Here is a 20,710-nt window from a genome sequence, read left to right as displayed (position 1 = left end):
ACTTAAAAAACATACTTATATAATATAATCGCTCAATATTTATACTATTGGCAAATACGTTAGATTGCCCAACTGCACATATATTTAAAAACTTATCTTAATAATTGTTAATTATAGAAATAGCTACTTGATACACTTGTCTTATTAGTAATATCCATATTGTTATACAAATCAAACGTTATAATTTTAATACTTAACAACATTTAGGTTTAAAAATAAAAATCTACAAATTATACAAAATCTAGAATTATACAAACTTTAAGATTCAAAAAAATAAGCAAACCTTACAAAAATACTAACTGATTCAAGCTACAACAAGACAAGCTCTATAACCAACCAGCTCTACATGGTCTATAACAAACTTTACACACAACTAACCAATTAGACATCTACCAAAAAACTTAGTGACCGACCATCTTTACACAACTGACGCAAGACATCTACCAAAAAACCTAGCAAGCGACCAAACTACTAAGACTTTAGTGCAAGACATTTACCAAAAAACTTAGGGACTTACTTTACCCACAACTATTGCAAGACATCTACCAAAAAAACCTAGCAAGCAACCTAACTACTTGGACTAAAGCGCAACACATCTACCATAAACCTAGCAAGCGACTTAACTACTAAGATTGAAACGCAAGACATCTACCAAAAAACCTAGCAAGCAACCCAACTACTAAAACTGAAGCGTAACACATCTACTAAAAAACTTAGCAAGCAGCATAACTACCAAGGCTGAAGTGCAACACATCTATCAAGAAACCTAGCAAGCAACCTAACTACTACGACTAAAGCGCAAGACATCTACCAAAAAACCTAGCAAGCAACCTAACTACTTAGACTGCCGCGCAACACATCTACCATAAAAACCTAGCAAGCGACTTAACTACTAAGACTGAAGCGCAACACATCTACCAAAAAACCTAGCGAGGAACTTAACTACTAAGACTGAAGCGCAACACATCTACCAAAAAACCTAGCGAGGGACTTTATAAAACTTTGTCAAAATTCAGGGGAAAACAGTTCCTGCCATAGCGTAGGTGATCCGATATTCAAAAAAGCGAACAGTCGATCAAAGCCATCGGCCTAAAGGCACTACAAGCGATCAGACGCGCTTTTAAAACCAATGAATATCCACGTACGGAGAAGTGCTTGGCCTCCCATTTGTCTGTGGGAGGCCTCCCATTTAAACTTCCCTAACTGTAAGTTAAACGTCAAAATTCCGAGCCTAGGTTAAGCCTAAAATAATGCTATTTGTGGTCCTTGGTAAAAGTCTGAGTTAGGTTAAAGCTTTAGCTTATGAGTTTACATAGCCTAACAAAAATTTATTTTAAAATAAAATTTAAAATTTTTTTTTTTTGAACGTAATTTCTGTTGAGTAACTTTAATAATCCATAGTGTATTAGTAAGCAATTTAAAAGATAGATTATTTAATTTATGTGATTCGGTTACGCTAGGTTTTATAGATGCTCAGAGGTACCCCTACCCAACTGCAGGAATATGTAATATAACGCGCATATTGACCCTATCGGTCATATTGAGAATACGGGCATATTAAGCATATGAAGTTTTTCAATATAAATATATTTTTAAATTAATTTTTTTAATTTTCTATGTCATTTAAATTATTTTAAAAAAGATTTAAATTTATTAGAATATCTAATAAAAAAATTATGTTTTTAACAATTTATTTTTTATATGATTTTTGTGAACTGCTTAATCGCTATGACGAAATATGACACATTTTTATTTTCCGACTTCGTCGTCTTTTAGTTTGTTTATATCTCGATTATGAGCGTTCCTGCCGACTTAGAAATACAAAGATTGCCTGAAACGTTGTTTAACTTGGCCGAGCTGGATCAATGTTTGGTTAGAGATCGTTTGGGCAAACCGATACTATTTAAAGACATTAGAAAGAACAGCATTTGTATCATCGTTTTTATAAGGGTATGTATATAGTTTGGTTTAATAAAAACGACAAATTTAATGTAAATTTATAAAAAAATTGTATAAGCATTAAAAATATCAAAATAAGGTTGTAACTAGGCCGGTGGTGTAGTTGTAAGAACACTTGCTACACCACACTGATCTCATGCTGTAGCGCCCTTGAGTAAGGCGCTATAAACGGTATAAACTCCTGCTGAGCCAGCATTTAATCAGCAGTTTAAATATCGGGCAATTATAATTTATAATATCCCCAACAGCCTAAGGCAACTCGAGACTGGGTTGGGGTAACTGATGTTCCTCTATGTTTATTTAATTTGTAATCTGTTAAAGTATTATCAATTTTTTAGCATTTTTTGGATTATGTAACTCGAGAATATGTGGAAGATTTCTCAAAAATTTTTCCAAGATATTTAGAGGTAAGCCACTCAAATATTTAATTTTATTGTGAGTATGTTTAAGTTTATACAGAAGTTGTAACTGACAGATGGCAATATTTATTTAAGATTGGGTCATGATTTTTAATTTATTTTGAATCAATTTACGATCGGTTTTAAATTTACACAATTTGGCTACAACTTTTGTTTAGAAACCTTTAATAAAGTATATACTATATAGTTTTATAACTTGAATTTTTACTTAAAAACCATGTGCGTGATTGTATTTTTTTAAATTTTAGAACAACAATATCAAGATAATAATTATTGGATGTGGCCCGTCTCGCTACATCGATCAATTCTGCGAAGAAACAAATTATCCTCATTCCATCTATTGTGACTCACAACGTAATATTCACAGAGTTTTGGGATTGTTGACCTTACCAGATGATTATGGAAGTAGGGAACTCTTCCACTTATTAATTTATAAAGAGTTGTGATCATATCAAAAGTTTTTTTTTATAGGTTTTTGCTTATTGATAAAAGTAAGATAAACCAACAACATTTAAATAACACATTTTTTTTTGTATATCTTTATCCTCGATGTAGGAAAGTTGAATGCACGACTTAAACATAGAGTAACATATATCTAACACATATTATGGTATTACATCTTGTATGTTTTTCCACAGACACAGGGAGCCCCCATGTTAAAACAAATGCGTTTCTTGGTTTCCTACAAACAGTATGGAGAGTAATGAAAGTCAACCAACAGGGTGATCCATTTCAACAGGGTGGACAACTTGTGATAGACAAAGGTGAGAATGATGATTAATTTACTTTAAGTTTGGTATCACCTTTTTATATGGAAGCTTTCTATAGCGATATTCAATTTTTATTATTTTTTAAAGTCTGAGTAATAAAATGCCTTAGAAATGCAATTTTTTATTTGTTTACAATAAACCAATTTTTTTTAAATGCTATAGGCTGTTTTTTTTTAAATTGGATAAGACATATAATACCCTATTTAAACTTATTTTTTTTTAGTTTTACAGATTTAATTGTATTTTACAACCTTTCTTATAAATCCCTTACATTTTTTTGATTAGATTTGTCCTGTATTTATTAAAATAATTAGGTATATACGAATAGTGCATGAAAACGTTAGAAAAATTACAAAATTAACTTAATAATAATTTGAAACATGCCATAAGTGTCAATGTATTTTAAGTACTAACTGTTATATTACAGATAACAAAATTCTTTATTTTCACCGTGATTCAAACCCATTAGACCACACACCAATTAACCAACTTCTTGAAATTGCTGGATTGCCAAGACTTGACTTTAAAACAAAATACAACATCAAACATTTATGAAAATTTATCAGAAATCTCTACAATTAAGCTTTAGGTATATAATTTTTGCATTTCTAGCAATTTTAAGTAATTTTTTGTATTAAAAACCCTAAAAATTTAAACCAAAGTGTAGAAAATTGAATATATATTCTACTTTAAATTGTCATGTGTATTTGTATAAGAATTTGCACATATATGTTAAACCAGCTTGCATATACATTTAAGAGTGGTAAAAACTTTACATAAGGCTTTTTTACATCAAAAAAAGTCCTCAAACAAGCAATTTGCCTTAAGTTATATAAAATATGTATTTACAAAGTGTTAAAAGTTCTCTTATTATATGCTTAGAAAGTCTATTTACATAGGGGATAGGAAAATATTTGCACAAAACGTCATACAATTAATCATTGTGATGTCATACTAAGATCCAATTTTTATACTTTAGTACTTTTATATTGGACGTACTTTAAATTTTTAAATTTTTAATGTTTGTGCCAACATTTTGCAATTAAAACTGTGATACTTATTACCTGCCAAATTGTTTAATTTTTTTTTATTGCTTAATTATATTGGATGCAGTAGCTTTTAACCATTTTTGTTATAATAATTTAATTTTTGTAGTTTTGCCTAGTTTGCTTATAGTTGCAATAAAAAATTTGCAGTAATTTATTTTAAATAAAAAGTTTTTTTTTTTATTACAAATTCATGTCATTTTTTTAAACTAAATTATATTGTTAATACCAAGAGGTTGTATATGGTTAAAAATAGACCTTATTTTCTGCAGTATCTAAGGTTTAAAAAAATATATTTTAAAAATATTAAAAAATAAGTAGACAATCAAATAAACAATAAGTTTGTTTTTAACAATCGAAATAACAATCACTATATTTTTATTAAACCATTGTTTTAATATTTTTTTATATTACATAATTAAAAATTTACAACTTAATTTTTTTTTTAAATTTACAAACTTAAAAATAACTTTTTTATTGTTTTTTTTTTAAGTGTTTACATAACTTAAATTCTTTTGTTTTTTTCTTGTTTAATAATCTAGAACATCAACTAAAGTAGTTTTGTTAAAGCCAGCGTAATAAACAAGCATTGTTACGTAACATTATCCTTTTAAAAATACTCAATTTGTAATTTTAAACCAATCACATTGAGTAGAACATAAATTTAACGAATTTAGGACCTATTTTCACTCGTACTGAAACATTTTAAATGTTTATAACATTGATCACATTTTGAGTAAGTGTAAATTTAATAAACTAACGTTAAGGTTCATGGGATGAGGGCAGATATGGACAAGAAGAACAAGTTTTAGAGATTAAGTGATAAAAAATGAAACAATTACTTTGTTATATAAAGTTTTAAAAACACGTTATAATAAAATAGATTTTTTAAATTTAGTTTGGTTTGTACGTAGATATATAAAAATATTTGGTATAAAGATATTAAGTAATTGATTGAGTAATAATATTCTTAGCAAGATGAGCAGTTAAAAGTAAAAAGATTTTAATTTTGCTCAAAAATTATGATTGAGTTAAAAAGTTAAAAAGATAGCCCAAGACGTAAATGTATTATTGGACAACATTAGGTTCTTGGTTCGATTCCCACTGCTTCCGTTTTTTTCCATAAATAAGATGTTATCAGTTCTTGATCTTGTAATGGATAATTATCATTAGTGGCTTAATGGCAATATACTAGATGCATAATATAATCTTGTAATCCCTAATAATCCATTACCGGGTTAATAATCAGGCAATATATTAAATAAATAATATATAAAACTTGCAAGGGCAACTTGACATACGATTCTGTTTTAGCACTACTTAACGTTAGTTATAACCTTTTCACCTGGGAATCAAATATATATATGTAAGGTTTATTTATTATATTTAATAATTTAAATTTTATTTAATTTTTTTTTTTTTTTTTTTTTTTGTTTGATGTAAACCTACTGTACATTGGTTAGCAAGACTGTGTTTTGCAATCTTATATTGTTATATTTTGAATTCGTTTGAATTACGATATTAATATGAAGGTGGTGAAAGAATAATAAATCCTAAATATCTTAAACCGCAAGTGGGCAGCATTGAGTAACAAAAATATTGTTAAATATGCAATTAAACGAATTAAATATGCATTAATTATTTTTTTACCTAAAAACTTAACAAAAACTATGTAAAAATATAAGAACAAAAAACAGTGCGTAAATTAATTATTATCTCTAATAAAATTGCGACATTTTTAACTACTAATTAAAAAAAAATGTTTTTTGCGACCCGATAAAAAAACGGCCAGCATAACTTCACAAAATTTTATTTATTTTGTTATTTTAATTTAAGATAACACAACTGTATTTACCAGATGTCTATAGAATTAAAACCGATCCAAAATATTTTGGCAGATCGAGTTTCCGCGCCAAATAATAACAAACGATACGCTTCGATTTAAATGAAAAGACACAAGACCAAATAACTTCGTTAATTAGCCAGCTTTGCTATTTTATTCAGAGATGTGTATAGTAGCACAACTACCCTAGAATAAGAGAAAGTAAAGGCTTAGTTAAAGTGCTAACATAGAGTTGTTATTGATTTAAAGTATTTAATTTATACTACAAACATATAACAGTGAAGATTTTATGACAGTGAATTTTTTTTTAAAAAACTTGCCACAAAAATGGTTTAGTTTTTTGTTAGTTTACTGGTCAAGTTTAACTACAAAGATTTATTTAAATAGAGTTTGTTTTTACTATTGCAATTTTTTTATTTTAAAGGAAGATAGAGTAAATTTTAAACAATTGAAAAGATAGTTACTGAAATAAAATAAAGATTTAGAATCAAGGGTTCGATCTCTTTAACTTTATGGGTTTTGCTAAATTTCTTATTACTTTTACGTTTTTTTCAATATACATATATATATATATATATATATATCCCATATACCTTTAACTTATAAATACTATGTGCTTATATAATGATGGGTTATTATTATTTTGTAAATGCAAATATTATTGAGTATTGTTCTTGTTACCTTAACGGTTTTCGCATACCTTTACCTTCACGGTCCTTCTTCTTAAAGAGGACCGTAAACTAAAAATGACCTCAAAAACATTTTTTTTTTATAATTTTTTTTTTCAACCCCTCCTAGCTTATACTTACACCCTTCAAAGCCTATTTAACATAACTCTTCATACTTAATCGTCATAAGTTCTCTATTTGCTATACCACTTTAGTTTGAGAACAGCTGAAGCTTGAGTTTTTAGCCTAAAGTGGCGACGTCTTTAGTTATGATTTAACAGAACCTTATTTGTGACGTCACAAATAGAGAAAACTAGTAAGAGAAAACGCCGGCAAAGTGAGTTTTTACTATAGTTAAGGTAGTGAATGAATGTAAAGAACAATAACAGTTACATAAAGGTTATACTATAATAGGTTTTAACTTAAACCTTAGGGAGATAACGGTAAAATAAGTAAAACAGAACATTATATAGTTATACTGCTACATTCAGTAGTAAAATAAGAAAATTTACATATTTGTATTTAAATATTGGTCGCCATTAAGAAGTAGTTTTAAATAGTTTTTTGTTTAATTAAAGAAAGATATTAACGTCAGTTTCCAGCAGCTTTTAGTGTAAAGTTGAACTGTTAAATATTTCAGAAAGTTTTATTATTAAGTATCTACAAGTTAAAGTTAAATCGGTTTTTGATGTTTTAGTCTTGTTAGTAGATAACAAACATGTAATACATGACCTCATAGATACGGTTGGTACGTCATAAATAAAATGAAATCGATGAAAAGAAACGATCCGAGGAGGCATTCCCTTCTGTCAAAAGGTAACAAAAATATTTTTTTAATTACGTCATAATTAAATAGACTTACGTCATTTGTAGAAAAGGCGTGACGTCATAATTGCAAAAATATTGACGTAATAAGTACAAAAATATTGACGTCATATTTAAAAAAAACCTATGTCATACGTAAAAAAGGCGTGACGTAATAAGTACAAAAATATTGACGTCATATTTAAAAAAAACCTATGTCATACGTAGGAAAGGCGTGACGTCATAATTACAAAAAAGGTTGACGTCATATCTACAAATGCGGGAAACAAACGCGGGAAAACAATTATAATTTCTTTATTAAATCTTTGTTAAAATAAACTTAAACCGAATTGTTTTCCAACAATTATGTTTATTTAAACAACTGATTATAAAAATTAAAGTTATTTTAACTCACATTCATCAAATAAACATTTCGACTTTCAGTGTCTTATTCGAGACATTTGTGTCTTTAACCGGTCTATGTTTTAATAATACGTCTATTATGACGTCACAAGTATAAGGTTAAGTCCTATTGTTGGTAATAAATCTTCGCATAAACCAAGTCAAGTTTAAAACCATGGGAACGTTAAATAAAAACTTTTAATTTTAAAATTTAAAGCTTTTAAGGTAAAATTTAAACCTGAAATCAGAGTATTTTGGTGCTTACGTCATAATGTTTAATTATTACGTTTAATTAGATACAATTTTAAATTCATTTTTTAAAATTTAGAAGTAAAAACACGGTTTTCGTGATATTAAAAAAACTAAACATTATGATAGCAAAACGCAGGTGTTTTATTCCTGGAATTATTAAGAACATCATTCACCACCTTCCATATTAATATCGTTTAAATTCGACAAATTAAATATTTGTTCAGTTTATTTATACAACACCTTGGTAGAATAAACATTGATATAATAGACAGAGAAATTGTAACACTTTTGTGCTACAAAATTTAATTCAAAAAAATTACAAAAAAAAGAATATTTTTTTTTGTTTTTTTTGAGTAATTTTAAAAGTGATTACTGTTGTATTACCGAACAGACATTTACCCGAAAATATTTTGCCCTAAATCACCATTTTACCGAAAATGTAACATTTCTTAATAACTCCCTTTTATTCTTACTCTTTTGGGAAACCCTCTTAAAAAAATAATTTTTAATTTCTGGCAATATTTTGATTTAAAAATTGGTAAAAATATTATTTTTAAAGTTAATTTTTCGGGAATATGTTGGTTCGGTAAAACGTTTTTTCGGTAATATGACCAAATATCGATTAAAATTGCTGTCCTTTAAAATAATAAAACCACATTTTTACAGTTTTTTTTAAATCGCGTTTTGAGTTAAATATTACATCGGGGTTAAATGGCTTCGTTGGCGGGAAATTACAAACACTCAACCCCGCGGGATTCGTCCCCGTCCCCCAATCTACCCAGGGTCAAAGTGACTAGCCCCGAAAACGCCCAAAATCCCCGCCACGTGCGTTTTGCAACCGCTTTATCCTCAAATGATTTACTTAAAGTCGAGGAAAATGAAATTATTGAAAAAGGTAAATTAAGTCATGTGTGGTTTACGGTTTTTTAAGTTTAATTTTTTAGATAAAAGACGAATATTCTTTTCGTTCCGAATCATTTTAAAGTGATAGGTGTTTTATGTTTTATTGGAAAAAGGGTGTAATTTTGTGACGTGTTTTTAAGCTATTAGTAAACACAGAGCTTAAGTGTCAGTGAACGCTTGTCATGTTTAGTTTTTGAAAGTTTTATTTTTTGATGTATAACCTATGTTTTTTCTTTTTTCTGTAAAACCTTAATGTAATGTTTTTTTGTGATTAAATTGGGTATGGGTGTGCTGTTGTGACGTGTTAAAGCTATCTGTAAACGCTTGGCACAAGGGTAATAGTGTGGCATTGGTGCGACTTGAACCCGAAGCCTTTCGACTCGTAGTCTGCTGCTATAACCTCTACCCTTTGCACTATTCTAATACAAAATAAAATCGTACGTTTATGGGATATGAATTTAAAAACCTTTAACAAAAATAAAACTGCTGTTTGTATTCCGCGTGTAAGGTATACTAAAGGTATAAGTATGTCCAATTTATAGGCCTACAAAATAAATAAAACTGCCATTTGTGGTGCGCAGGTAAATTATCACGACCAAATATTAGTTAAAAGTTGCGACCATATTATAAAAATCAAAATGCGAAATGCTATAAAGCAGGTTATCAACCAGTGTATATAATATTTTAAAATTAAAATTGTAGGATTAATTCAGCTAAGCAAAGTGCTTTAAAGCAATTGAAATAAGCCAACAACGCCGACTTTCATTACTGAGAGTCCTCAGTATACCTTAACTACCAACTTATATCTACTTATTATTGTGTACAGGACCCTTTACTTCAACTGTCGCTGTTGTTTAACTTTGTTTGAATTTTGAAATTCCGCCAAAATTGAAAGTTTTTGTTTTAATTGACGTTTATTTAGTCGCATTGTGACGTAATAATGATAAATGGGCTTTATTTTAAATAATTTATCGAATTTCATATTTAAATTCCAAAAACAAATGTTAATTATTTTTTTGATAATTAAGCAAAATTATTTAATTTTTTTGTATAAAAATATTGTTTAAAATGATTTTTAAAACCTTTCTCAACAAATTTCCTTTCAAAACATTGTCCTTATATGACATCATAGAGGAGTTGTTTATTATTTTGTTAAACAATTGATTTGATTGTCAAATAACAAACAACAATGAAGTAACATGGGATTAAAACACCTTCGATTGTCATTTCATTGTCTTACAACAATGGAATAATATTTTAATTCCTATATATTAAAACAATGATTTTTTTTCTTTTTTTTTCTTTTAGGTATTTTAGGTTTATATCACAAAATATTCTAACATAATTTAGATTATAATATAATTATATTTGGTTAACTTGCTGGTTTTATAAAATTTACTTATAATTTACTTAAACATTAAAAAATAATGTAACCATAAAAAATCAATTTACCACATTAGATTCTGGGTTCGATCCCCACTGCTTTCATGCTGTAGCCCCCTTAAGTAAGGCGCTATGAACGGTATAAACTCCTGTTGAGTCAACACTTAATCAGCAGCATAGATATCCGGCAATTATAATCTATAATATCTCAAACTGTCACAGGCAACTCGAGACTGAGTCGGAGTAACTAAATGTTACTTTATGTTTTGGTCGTTACCTTTTAACCTTGAGGATTACTAAATACAAAAATTATCAAATTTTATAAAATATAATTTTTTTAGTTGGAACCGAACCCAGGAAGTCGTTTCCGAATCTTCACAGTGGATCAACTCTTGGTCCCCCTCGCGTGGTGGCTAACGCTCACCATGGTGGCAGAAGGCAGTCCATGTTCGCTCGTAATTTCAACCCCGCTTTGCTTGGTCACAAAACGGTCATCACTTGTATTCCGGTACATTTTTATTTAAGAATATTTTATTTAGGTATTCTAGAGATAAAAAACATTTTTAAAAGATGTTTATATTTTGTTATTCTGATTATTTAACTTATAAATCGGGTTGCGTAAGTAAACTACTATAATCTTTTTGTATATATCTTTATCTTCGATGTGGGAAAGTCGAATATGCGCGGCCTAAACATAGAGTAACATCAGTTACTCCGACCCAGTCTCGAGTTGCCTGTAGCAGTTTGGGATATTATAAATATTAATTGTTATATATAATTAAGCTGCTGAATGGTTTTGGCTTAGCAGGAGATTGTGTCGTTTATAGCACCTTACTTAAGGTCAATCTAGCATGAAAGTAGTAGGGATCGAACCTAGGAGTATATTTTTGTCTTGCATTTTTGCTATGGCACCAAATTATATATGCGTCAAGATTGAACACCCTTAACTTCGTTTTTTTTTGTATTAATTTTAAAATTTTGTTTTAGCCGATCATCAGGTTCAGACGGGCTGGTCGGATAATTAAGATGTTGTGCATGGTTTGCATCGCTTGTAGAAAGTAAGTTTAAATAAAATGTATTTTGGTTTAAACGCTGACTTCACTTACAAGTAATATTGTGTTTTTTTGCCTCGCTTAGTGTTAAGTTTTTTTGTTATTTGTCTCCTGCCGAGGGCAGTAGAGGGTAAAGATAGTATAGGTTTACAATGAACTACGTTGCTTTTAGTCAGGTAGTGTGGTTAACCGGTCATTATTATATAATTTTTTAACCTTTTTAACTTTATGTTAATGAAATTTGTTAATAATTAAAAATTAAATTTTAATTTTTAGAAGCATGTCGTTTTCTGTATCCCAAAACAGCTGGGTGGCGCTAAAAGAAGCTTTGTTACGTGAGAGTGACGTCAGCAAAGAACAAGACAAAGAAAAATCAAAAGGTTTTAACAAAATCTATTTTAAAATAATTTTTTTTAAATTTTTTATTTTATTTATTTTATTTTTTTTTACATTTTTTTACAATGTTATAATTCTCAGGTCTTAACACCGATGACCCTGAATTGACCTTTGACCTCAGTAAGTTTAGAAGAGCGTCGAAAGACCATGACGTCATGCCGATAAAGATCAAAGAATTGTTGAGAAAAAACCCGAACAAAAGAACACCGGAAGAAAACGCAAACGTGAGAATTTAAAATTAAGTTAATTAAAAACTAATTAATTTAATTAAACTAAATTTTATTAAAATTAAATGATTAAACAACATTGAAATTATTGTAAATAAAAGATAAACATTTTTTTATTAATCTTTTCATTAAGCTTTAAATCAAGTTGTTGATAACATTTTGTTAATGACGTCACAATTACAATCCTTAATAGCCAACGACGTCATACCGGGTCTATTAAAAAAAATAATCTTTAAAAATATTAAATTATAACGTAACAATATATCTTTGTTTTGTAAGTATTAACATATTAGTGACGTCACAATCTCGATTGTTCCAGATAATGAGGAGCATGCAAAAGCTGGAGTTGTTCGCGCGGTATCCTCTCAACGTCCAGCGAAGACTTTCAGCAAAGGCCTGGTTGGAGGAGTTTGATGCCAACCGAGTGATCTTAAGAACAGGACATTTACCTCAATCTTTCTATTTCGTCATTTCTGGGAGATGTAAGTAAAGGTTTCATGTTTAAGCTAATGTGTTGTGCATGTGATGAGGTGGTAACCTTGATAGTGTGGTAAACACTAGGTTGATATGATATACGTTTAAGGATAAGAATAGGTCTTGTATGAGACCAATGGGTAAGGAAAGTTGTTAGTAATTAACGACGCAAACTCGAGACGTTCGGTGTAACTTGATTCCGAAACTGTTTTAAAAAACAAAGGTTACAATAAAGATAATGACATCGCTATGGATACATGTATTATTACATTGAATTTAAGGATGTTACATCACGGTAAAGTGAAAATATAGTACGCAATAGCTTTAACATTTCTTTCAGAGAGCTAGTTTTAACTTGGCAGTACAGTTAAAAAAACTATATGGACCGTTATATTATATTTACAGCAACATAAGTTATTAATATCATCTATTTAATGTTGTTTTTTTGTATTCAGTCACAGGAGCAAAAAATATAAATTAAATAAGTTTATTTTTTAAAAAGCCTGACTTTTGCTGAAAATAATGTCTCATAAGCTAGTTACGAACGTCTGGTCAGAAAATGGTTACTACATTAACTATAACTCACCAGAACATCTATCTATTTTGTATTACAATTGGTTGCGAGACCAGCTTTCCAAAAAAGAACTTAACATCACCTTGCACTCAGGGAACAGATATCATTCTCCCAACAGGACTCACGGGAAATGTAATTGTTTAATTCCCTGTGGTGGTATCTACGATGAAAAAAATCATGGCAAAAATCCTTGTCTCACCCTTATCGCTGATCTTCAGTTGGCTGCTTATGGTTGGCGAAAAAATCTAGAAGAATGCAAAATATACTTATGGAATGGATTTGGTATCAATATAAATAAGCGAATAGACGACGGTTGGAAAAGTAAATGGAGTGAAATCAGTGACCTTGAATGTTATAAAAACACCCATGACTTGCGGGAGAAGCAAAAAAAAGTTTTTCAAAAACGTACAATACCTCCATATTCCGTTTATCAACCCGGAATTTCTCCTATGCTACAAGTTGTTGTTCAACCTTCAATTTTAAACCTTGATTTCCCGACTTATGTTCCAACCGTAAACCGTACTATATAAATGTAATTTATTAGTCTAAACGTATCGTAATCTTCTTTCGCGCAAAATTTCAAATAGTCTTGTTTTCATTCAACCTTAGAATTTAAAATTTCCAAACTTAAAACCTTTTGTGAATAAATTTTACAAAAAAATCTTATTAGAATTGATTTTAATTCGTGGATGGTTGCATAGAAATGTTGAAAACAAATTTTAAATTGGTTCTGTTGGTAACAAAATAAAGCTAATACAACTAAAAAAAAACAAAAAAACATTGTTTTACACCCTGGAAGATGGTATCACCATGACAAGACTCAGAAAATAGAAAATTCCTTGCTGTGAGATTCTTAATAAAATACTTTTTTATGGAAATCCTTGTCGAACTCCTATCGCTGACCTTGGGTTGGCAACTAATAGATAAAAAGATGATCTCAAACAACATAGAAAGCGTTATAGTGTTAAAGTACAACAGTAGTTAAATGGAGAAATGCATATAAAACTATTACTGAATTAACGAATAAAATCAGAAATCAAATTAATTCTAATCAAAGACGCCTGATCAGTTACCCAAACATATAACACAAAAGATAATAACTAGTTGATCAAGAAATCTGATTTACTATTTATGTTTACTAATTGTTTTCATTATTAAGCGTGTTTAAAAGTCTTTTTTGTACAACAGATTTCGTTACATGTTGTCTCATTTACAAATTCAATTCTAATGAAATTAAAATAAATTACAATCCAGTTTTAACAGCTTTGTTGTTCGTATAAAAGTAATAAAAAATGAAAATTTAAACCAAGTTAACAATTGATACTCTTTTTTCAGTTTTTTATTTTTTATTTTTAAAAATGTTATATTATTTTTTGTACTATTTGTTAAATTTTTTCTTAATAATATAATTACTAATCAAGATTTTTTGTTGTATTTTATAATTATTTTTTACTTGTCTTTGCTATATAGTACACACTATTAAAAGCAAGGCTTTTAAAAATTTGTTTAATCTCGTGTACATATTCTACATCGCTCGTCAATTATTTCAATGCATTATAATTCCGCTTTAACGTCATTGTTGTTTGTGCTAAGGTAATAAAATTGAAATATTTTACATCAGTTAATGCTATTATTTTGCTGTTAGGCCTATCAAATTAAAAAGCAAAGTCGATGAATAATAAAACAACGCGGACCTAAAAGCACAAAAATGTTTTTCATGAATTCAATAAAAATACTTTGTCCTAAATCTCTTTGTTGTAAGCAAAATTAAATTTTATTAAACAATGGTTTTTTTTAATGCACAACTATATATAGCGTGCGCTAATGGTACAGTTCTTTTGTGTAGTTGAAAATAAAATTTATGTAACAGTGTTCAAATATACTAGCACAAACTCATGCATTATAGGCACTTAAAAGGAAAATTTTAAAAATTACTATTACTATGGTGTTATCTGATTACCAGAAAGCTAAACATTATGATTGGCCAATAAATAAGTGAAAATTCAGAGATTACCTTGTTGCTTTTAAATTTATATTTAACGTCGGAAATTTTAGATTCAAGTTAGAGGTTTTACTAATTTCGTAATTTATTATGGCTAAACAACTTAGTAAGGAAGAACTTACATTTGGGCCAGACATTTCAGAAGCACAAAAAGCTAAACATTATGACTGGCTTTTTCAAAAAATCCGAAATAAGGAGTTAAACATAACTCTTCATACTGGCCACCCTCAACGTCCTGGTCGGGTTCCTGGGTGTAATTGTGATCCACCAGTATGTGGCGGGGTTAATAACTTTCCTTTCCACAAGGAAAATCTTGAACACCCTGAAACATATCCATGTTTAACCCATATCGAGGATCTTAAAAATTTAAAAAATATTTGGGAACAAAAAATAGATAGGTATGCGGAGGATCTTACCGTGAAGTTTGGTATAAATATGGAGGAAAGGAAACGAAATGGTTTGGAAAAAAAGGAAAAAAAGATTAAAAATTTAGAAACAATGAGAAGGGAGGCTACAAAAGGAAGAAATGTTTATTGACAATCACAGTTTTAAAACATGAAAAATGTGTTTGATTAATAATTGTTAATATTTAATTTGTGCCTCGTTAAATAGTTTATTGTACATATCTTAATATTTGTTTATGAATAAATTAAAACTAAGCGTTAACAATATTGTTGTTTGTATAAAAGTAAAGCAAAAAATTAGAAGTTAATATTAAATACTTTTGATTTATTGATTAGATAAAAAAAATTTAAACTAAAAAACACAAAAAGTTAAATAAATTAGAAAACGTTAAAAATTTGTTTTTTGGGTATAAAGCTTACAACTTATTGTAACTAACAATTTTTAAATGAATAGACGGGTACCCAAAATCTAGTACTTTTAATGCGCTTTTTAACTTTAAAAAATTAAAGTTTAATAAATAATCCAACAAATATTTTTACGCTTCAGTGGTAGCCAATGAGGAGGAAGATGTTGGTCACATGGTCACAACTTTACTCAAGCGTGGCGACAAGTTCGGTGAAGATGAACTCGCAACCGGGGTCAAAAGGTCAGCTACGGTCATGAGTCAAGATAATGTTGAACTATTCGTCGTCCATGCTGACGTGAGTATGACGTCATATGGTGTTGTAAGAGTGACGTCCTTTTAAAATAATAGTGTGACGTCATCCTACTACCACGTAGTAAGTGTGACGTCATTAAAATGTAACAAAACGTTTTGTTAATTGTAACTTAGTGATTATGAATTTTGTGATGTCATTCTCATGACGTAATGCATGACGTCATCATAAAACTTTTTTTACGCAGGAATACAAGGATATTTGTCTGGCCAAAGGAGACAAGGACATCAGGAACTTGGATATTTGTAAAAAGAACCCGGTCTTCAATCATTGGCCGATTCAAAAATTAATTGACAACCCTGGATCGTGGACCATGCAGAATTACAAAGCTGGTGAGGATAAATTTTAATTAACAATATGGCTTACAGTTGGTATTTGTTCTTAGTAGTTTTACTGTAGATTAAAGGGCATGTTAAGAAGGGGTTTTAAGGTAGAGAGGGGTTCATAAAAATTGTCTCATTGTCGGTAAAATGTGATTTAGGGCATGTGGTGTTCGGTAAAACGTCAGTTATTGTTTAATATAACATTGTGTTTCTTTATTTATATCTTTATCCTCGACGTGGAAAGGTCAACTTTACGACCCAAACATAAAATACCGAGTCGCTTTTGACAGTTTAGGATATTTTAGTTAATTGTTCAATAATTATGCTGCAAATTAAATATTGGCTCAGTAGGAGTTTATACTGTTAATAGCGCCTTACTCAAGGGCGCTACAGCATGAGAGCAGTGGGGATCGAACTCACGACCTCATGGTGGTGTAGCAAGTGTTGTTACCACTACACAACGCTGCCAGTTTGGAGCCAAGTGGTTTGGGGTTTAAATCTCAGCAACGACTTATCACTAAATTATTTTCAGGCACTTTGATCGTTGAGGATAGTTCCCGGTGCGAGTGGGTTTACGTCATCAGGTCTGGACAATGTAAAATCGTGAAATGTTTGAGACCGAGGGAACCGGAAGACGACCCGGCAAAAATCAAAAGAATTTTAGCGAAACATGCCCGGGATAAATTAATTAAAGAAATTGAAACAAACAACGTTCAATCAGCAGCTAAAATTAACGGTAATTAATAATTAATGATACTTAATTAATTAATAAAACTTTTAATTACAAATAAATAAATTTATTCGTTATTTTTAATTTTTTGCTTGTACAGTATTTTATTGTTACGTCACAGGAATAGATGATGACGTAGACAGGTCTGGTCTTGCCCCTTCTTCAACTTTCTTCACCACGCCTCTCTCTCGCCCTCAAACGTTTGACAACCCAGACCCAGTCGTCCAAGCAGCAATAAGAGTAAGTTGGTTTATTTTTAAATTTTTGTTTTTTTGTTAATTTTTATAATATTTAAAAAAAATTTGGATATAAATTTTGTGTAAATCAGTCATCGTTTCTGTATGTTTGTAAAATTAATTTATTAAAGAAGTTATTTTTTAGGAGGCTGCTAAACGTCAAGTGATTCCTACAACGGGAAACTTTCCCTTCTTATCCTCATTATATGGGACAAATTTGGATAAAATTGCATACGTTGCTCTAGAGGTTTTGTCAGAAGGAGACAGCTTCGTAAGTTTTTAAAAATTAAATATTTTTTTGTATTAAATACCCTTAATAAAAAAGCCCGACTTTAAAACCTAAACATAGAGTAACATTAGTTACCCTGACCCAGTCTTAAGTTGACTTTGGCAGTTTCGGATATTATAGATTTTAATTGCCCGATATTTAAGTTGCTGATTAGTGTTTGGCACAGATAAAGTTTATAACTGTTATAGCTACAAATTGCACTACAGCATGGAAACATTGGGAATTAAACCTAGTACCAATGACGCCATATTGTGAAGCCAAGTGTGCTAGCCACTCCAACTGTATGTTTTTCGGTTCCTTTCATTAATGAGTGACAAACAAATAAATAAGTTAAGCAAGAAAACTTGAGTTAACGTTACCCAGAAAATGCGACTTGAGTTAACGTTAACCCAGAATTAATTTAACTCAACTTTCTGCTTCGACCCTAAACCTTTAGTTCGGTCTAATTTTCAATAAATTTTAACCTTAATATTTAAATACTTGGGACAGGGGTTCCTTGCTGTGTTACCGAAAGAACAAAGAGGTTCAAGTGTAAGTCTGGTTAGTTGTGGAGCGGAGGTCATTCAAATTAACAAGAAATTCTTCCAAAGATTCGCAGACGAAACTGTTTACAGTCTCATCAATATGAAGGTAATTTATTAGGGGACGCGGAATTTAAGGTAATGAAAAATGAAAAAAAGGAGAGGCGGAATCTTTAAAAAATAAAACGCGGAAAATGCGTTGAATGTTTATTTGTATTCAGGTTAAAATTATTTTAAAAATTATATTGCATTACCCAAAAGAGGGTTAAGGTAAGCTAGGGTTTATAAAACATGTTATATCGTCGTTATTTGGTTTTTAATTAAATGACAGCATTCTTAAATAAACCGCAAACGAAATTTCCGCGTTTTCCGCGTGTTATAATTTAAGATTCCGCCTCTCTGTTTTACGCTTTCTTTTAATTTTCGTTCCCCCATTTTCAGGTGACCCAATTATTTATTAACTTTATTAAAATTCTGCTGTGATTTGCTTATTGTGTTAAAGGGCCAAATATTTTTATTGTATTTTTACATAACATAGACTTAAGGTCGGTCAACTGAACCCAATGACAGTTTAAACCCTCAATGGTTTAAATTTTAAATCATAAACGTAGGTAGGCAGAAAAGTTTAATTTGAATTTAACACGGATCAACGATTTCCCATATATTGTAGTTGTAAGTAATGGCATAGTACTACAACCCAAAGGGTTTCGGGTTTAAGCCGCCCCAATGCCACGCTAAGACAGACGTTCACATATAGCTTAAACACGTCACAATAGTACACCCCTACCCAATAAAAGTCCTTTCTTATTTATTTTTATACTTTTCTTTACTTTTTTAAATTAATTTTAGTTCCCGCCCTTCCCCAAACGTCATGACATCCTCAACAACCTCAAACAATCTTTCAAGTGGGAAGATTACAAAAAGAAAACGATCGATGACGCTCTACATCATCTCTATCGCCCTCTAGTAAAGCCATGACGTCAATATTTGATTTTATATACCTACATTTATTGCACTTAATATGCATATTTGATTATTAGGATATTTTGTACTCATTCTAACAAGAACTCTGTGTTTATGTTTTATTTTTTTTAAATAATTTCTTGTGTCTATCAAATTAATCTTAAATAGAAAATTCTACCTTTTACAAATAAAGTTAAAAACTAGAATTCTTAACTATGCGTTTTGATTGTGACGTCATATGGAATGCGCAAGGTTTCAAAAGACGCGTTTTCTGTTTTTTGCTTTAAAACTTAAATTTTGTGTTTCAGTATAATTAGTGTAATAACAGTTTTAAGTTTAGTTCGTAATTAAACTGAAGTCTTATGTTTTAAAATGTAATTTATCAATTTAATAAAAATAATATTAGTTAATTTAGTTGTATAGTAAATTGGAATAAATATATAAAAAATTAACTAAAAATTTAACTGAAAAGCTGTTGCCTCAAGACGACTGGGAGTTTAAATGCAACTATAAAGGTACTAAAATTTTAAAAAGAAATCCCTAGAACTCGTAAAGTTACATAACGCCACGGAGCGCAACGTTACCTTGTCGTGTGAACGCGCCTTAAGGGGTGTGTGGTTTGAGATGTGTTTAAGTTATTTGTAAACGACGGGCTTAATACCTAATAGTGTGGCGTTGGTTTGGCTTGAACCTAGAACCTTCCGTCTCGTTGTTCGACGCGATCACCAGTTCACCACACTATACCGGACTGATTTACTTTTATTGTAGCAAAAACGAAAAAAGGGTTTTGTTGCCTTAGTGTCGACAATTTGTTATTATTTTCGCCTGCTGAGAGCGGTAAAGAGTAAAACAGGATTTTGGTTAGCCTACGTCACTTCTACTTAACAATCGACAAATTTTAATTTTACGAGAGTTTTCGTTTTTAAAATTTTTGACAAATATTATAAAAATAAAATTGTCTAAATTTTAATCTAGTTTGGTAATAATTAAAAACTAAAATGTATAAGTTGTAGGTATATACAGCATTTTAAAAAAATTGTAAAAACAATCTTATTATCTTAATGACGTCACTTTTAAATCCTTTAAATTCTATGTTGTTAGATGATATTTTTGGTATTTTATTTTCTATTAGTAAAAAAACTAAATTATAACCAAACAATTTTTTTATGTTGTGTTAGTATTAACATATTAGTGACGTCACAATTTTGATTGTTCCAGATAATGAGGAGCATGCAGAAGTTGGAGTTGTTCGGGCGGTATCCTCGTAACGTCCAGCGAAGACTTTCAGCAAAGGCCTGGTTGGAGGAATTTGATGCCAACCGAGTGATCTTAAGAACTGGACATTTACCTCAA

The 20,710-nt window shown here is 29.9% G+C and overlaps 2 protein-coding genes across 3 annotated transcripts; both read left to right on the top strand.

Moving 5' to 3' along the window:
* Positions 1 to 1,794: 1,794 nt before the first annotated feature.
* LOC145762997 (peroxiredoxin-like 2C) lies at positions 1,795 to 4,253 on the top strand. Its single transcript, XM_082574725.1, has 5 exons — positions 1,795 to 1,950; positions 2,298 to 2,366; positions 2,627 to 2,783; positions 3,017 to 3,142; positions 3,576 to 4,253. Exons 1-5 carry the CDS (start codon positions 1,795 to 1,797, stop codon positions 3,701 to 3,703), a joined length of 636 nt encoding a protein of 211 aa, XP_082430851.1. The 3' UTR covers positions 3,704 to 4,253.
* Positions 4,254 to 6,866: 2,613 nt separating this feature from the next.
* On the top strand, positions 6,867 to 19,757 carry LOC145743173 (cyclic nucleotide-binding domain-containing protein 2-like). 2 transcript variants are annotated; one of them, XM_082561094.1, is made up of 13 exons: positions 6,867 to 7,521; positions 10,791 to 10,957; positions 11,437 to 11,507; positions 11,778 to 11,881; positions 11,979 to 12,121; positions 12,444 to 12,606; positions 16,126 to 16,280; positions 16,483 to 16,627; positions 17,151 to 17,354; positions 17,470 to 17,588; positions 17,730 to 17,855; positions 18,363 to 18,503; positions 19,244 to 19,757. In XM_082561094.1, the coding sequence occupies exons 1-13, from the start codon at positions 7,470 to 7,472 to the stop codon at positions 19,370 to 19,372; spliced, it is 1,719 nt and encodes a 572-aa protein (XP_082417220.1). In that variant the 5' UTR covers positions 6,867 to 7,469; the 3' UTR covers positions 19,373 to 19,757. The 2 variants fall into 2 exon arrangements, with proteins under 2 accessions (XP_082417220.1, XP_082417212.1); XM_082561086.1 differs by lacking the exon at positions 6,867 to 7,521 and adding an exon at positions 8,552 to 9,058.
* Positions 19,758 to 20,710: the final 953 nt, after the last annotated feature.

The sequence above is a fragment of the Corella eumyota genome, chromosome 1 (genome assembly GCF_963082875.1).
Source record: "Corella eumyota chromosome 1, kaCorEumy4.1, whole genome shotgun sequence".
Classification (NCBI taxonomy): Eukaryota; Metazoa; Chordata; class Ascidiacea; order Phlebobranchia; family Corellidae; genus Corella; species Corella eumyota.
This window is presented reverse-complemented; position numbering and strand designations above follow the sequence as displayed.

Excerpts from the sequence above, each read along its gene's own strand:
- LOC145762997 (XM_082574725.1), top strand. The coding sequence starts at position 1,795 with ATGAGCGTTCCTGCCGACTTAGAAATACAAAGATTGCCTGAAACGTTG. Across the intron at positions 1,951-2,297 it reads GTATCATCGTTTTTATAAGG|CATTTTTTGGATTATGTAAC; the intron begins GTATGTATATAG and ends TCAATTTTTTAG. Across the intron at positions 2,784-3,016 it reads CTTACCAGATGATTATGGAA|ACACAGGGAGCCCCCATGTT; the intron begins GTAGGGAACTCT and ends GTTTTTCCACAG.
- LOC145743173 (XM_082561086.1), top strand. The coding sequence starts at position 8,875 with ATGGCTTCGTTGGCGGGAAATTACAAACACTCAACCCCGCGGGATTCG. Across the intron at positions 11,882-11,978 it reads AGACAAAGAAAAATCAAAAG|GTCTTAACACCGATGACCCT; the intron begins GTTTTAACAAAA and ends TATAATTCTCAG. Across the intron at positions 12,607-16,125 it reads TTTCGTCATTTCTGGGAGAT|TGGTAGCCAATGAGGAGGAA; the intron begins GTAAGTAAAGGT and ends TTTACGCTTCAG.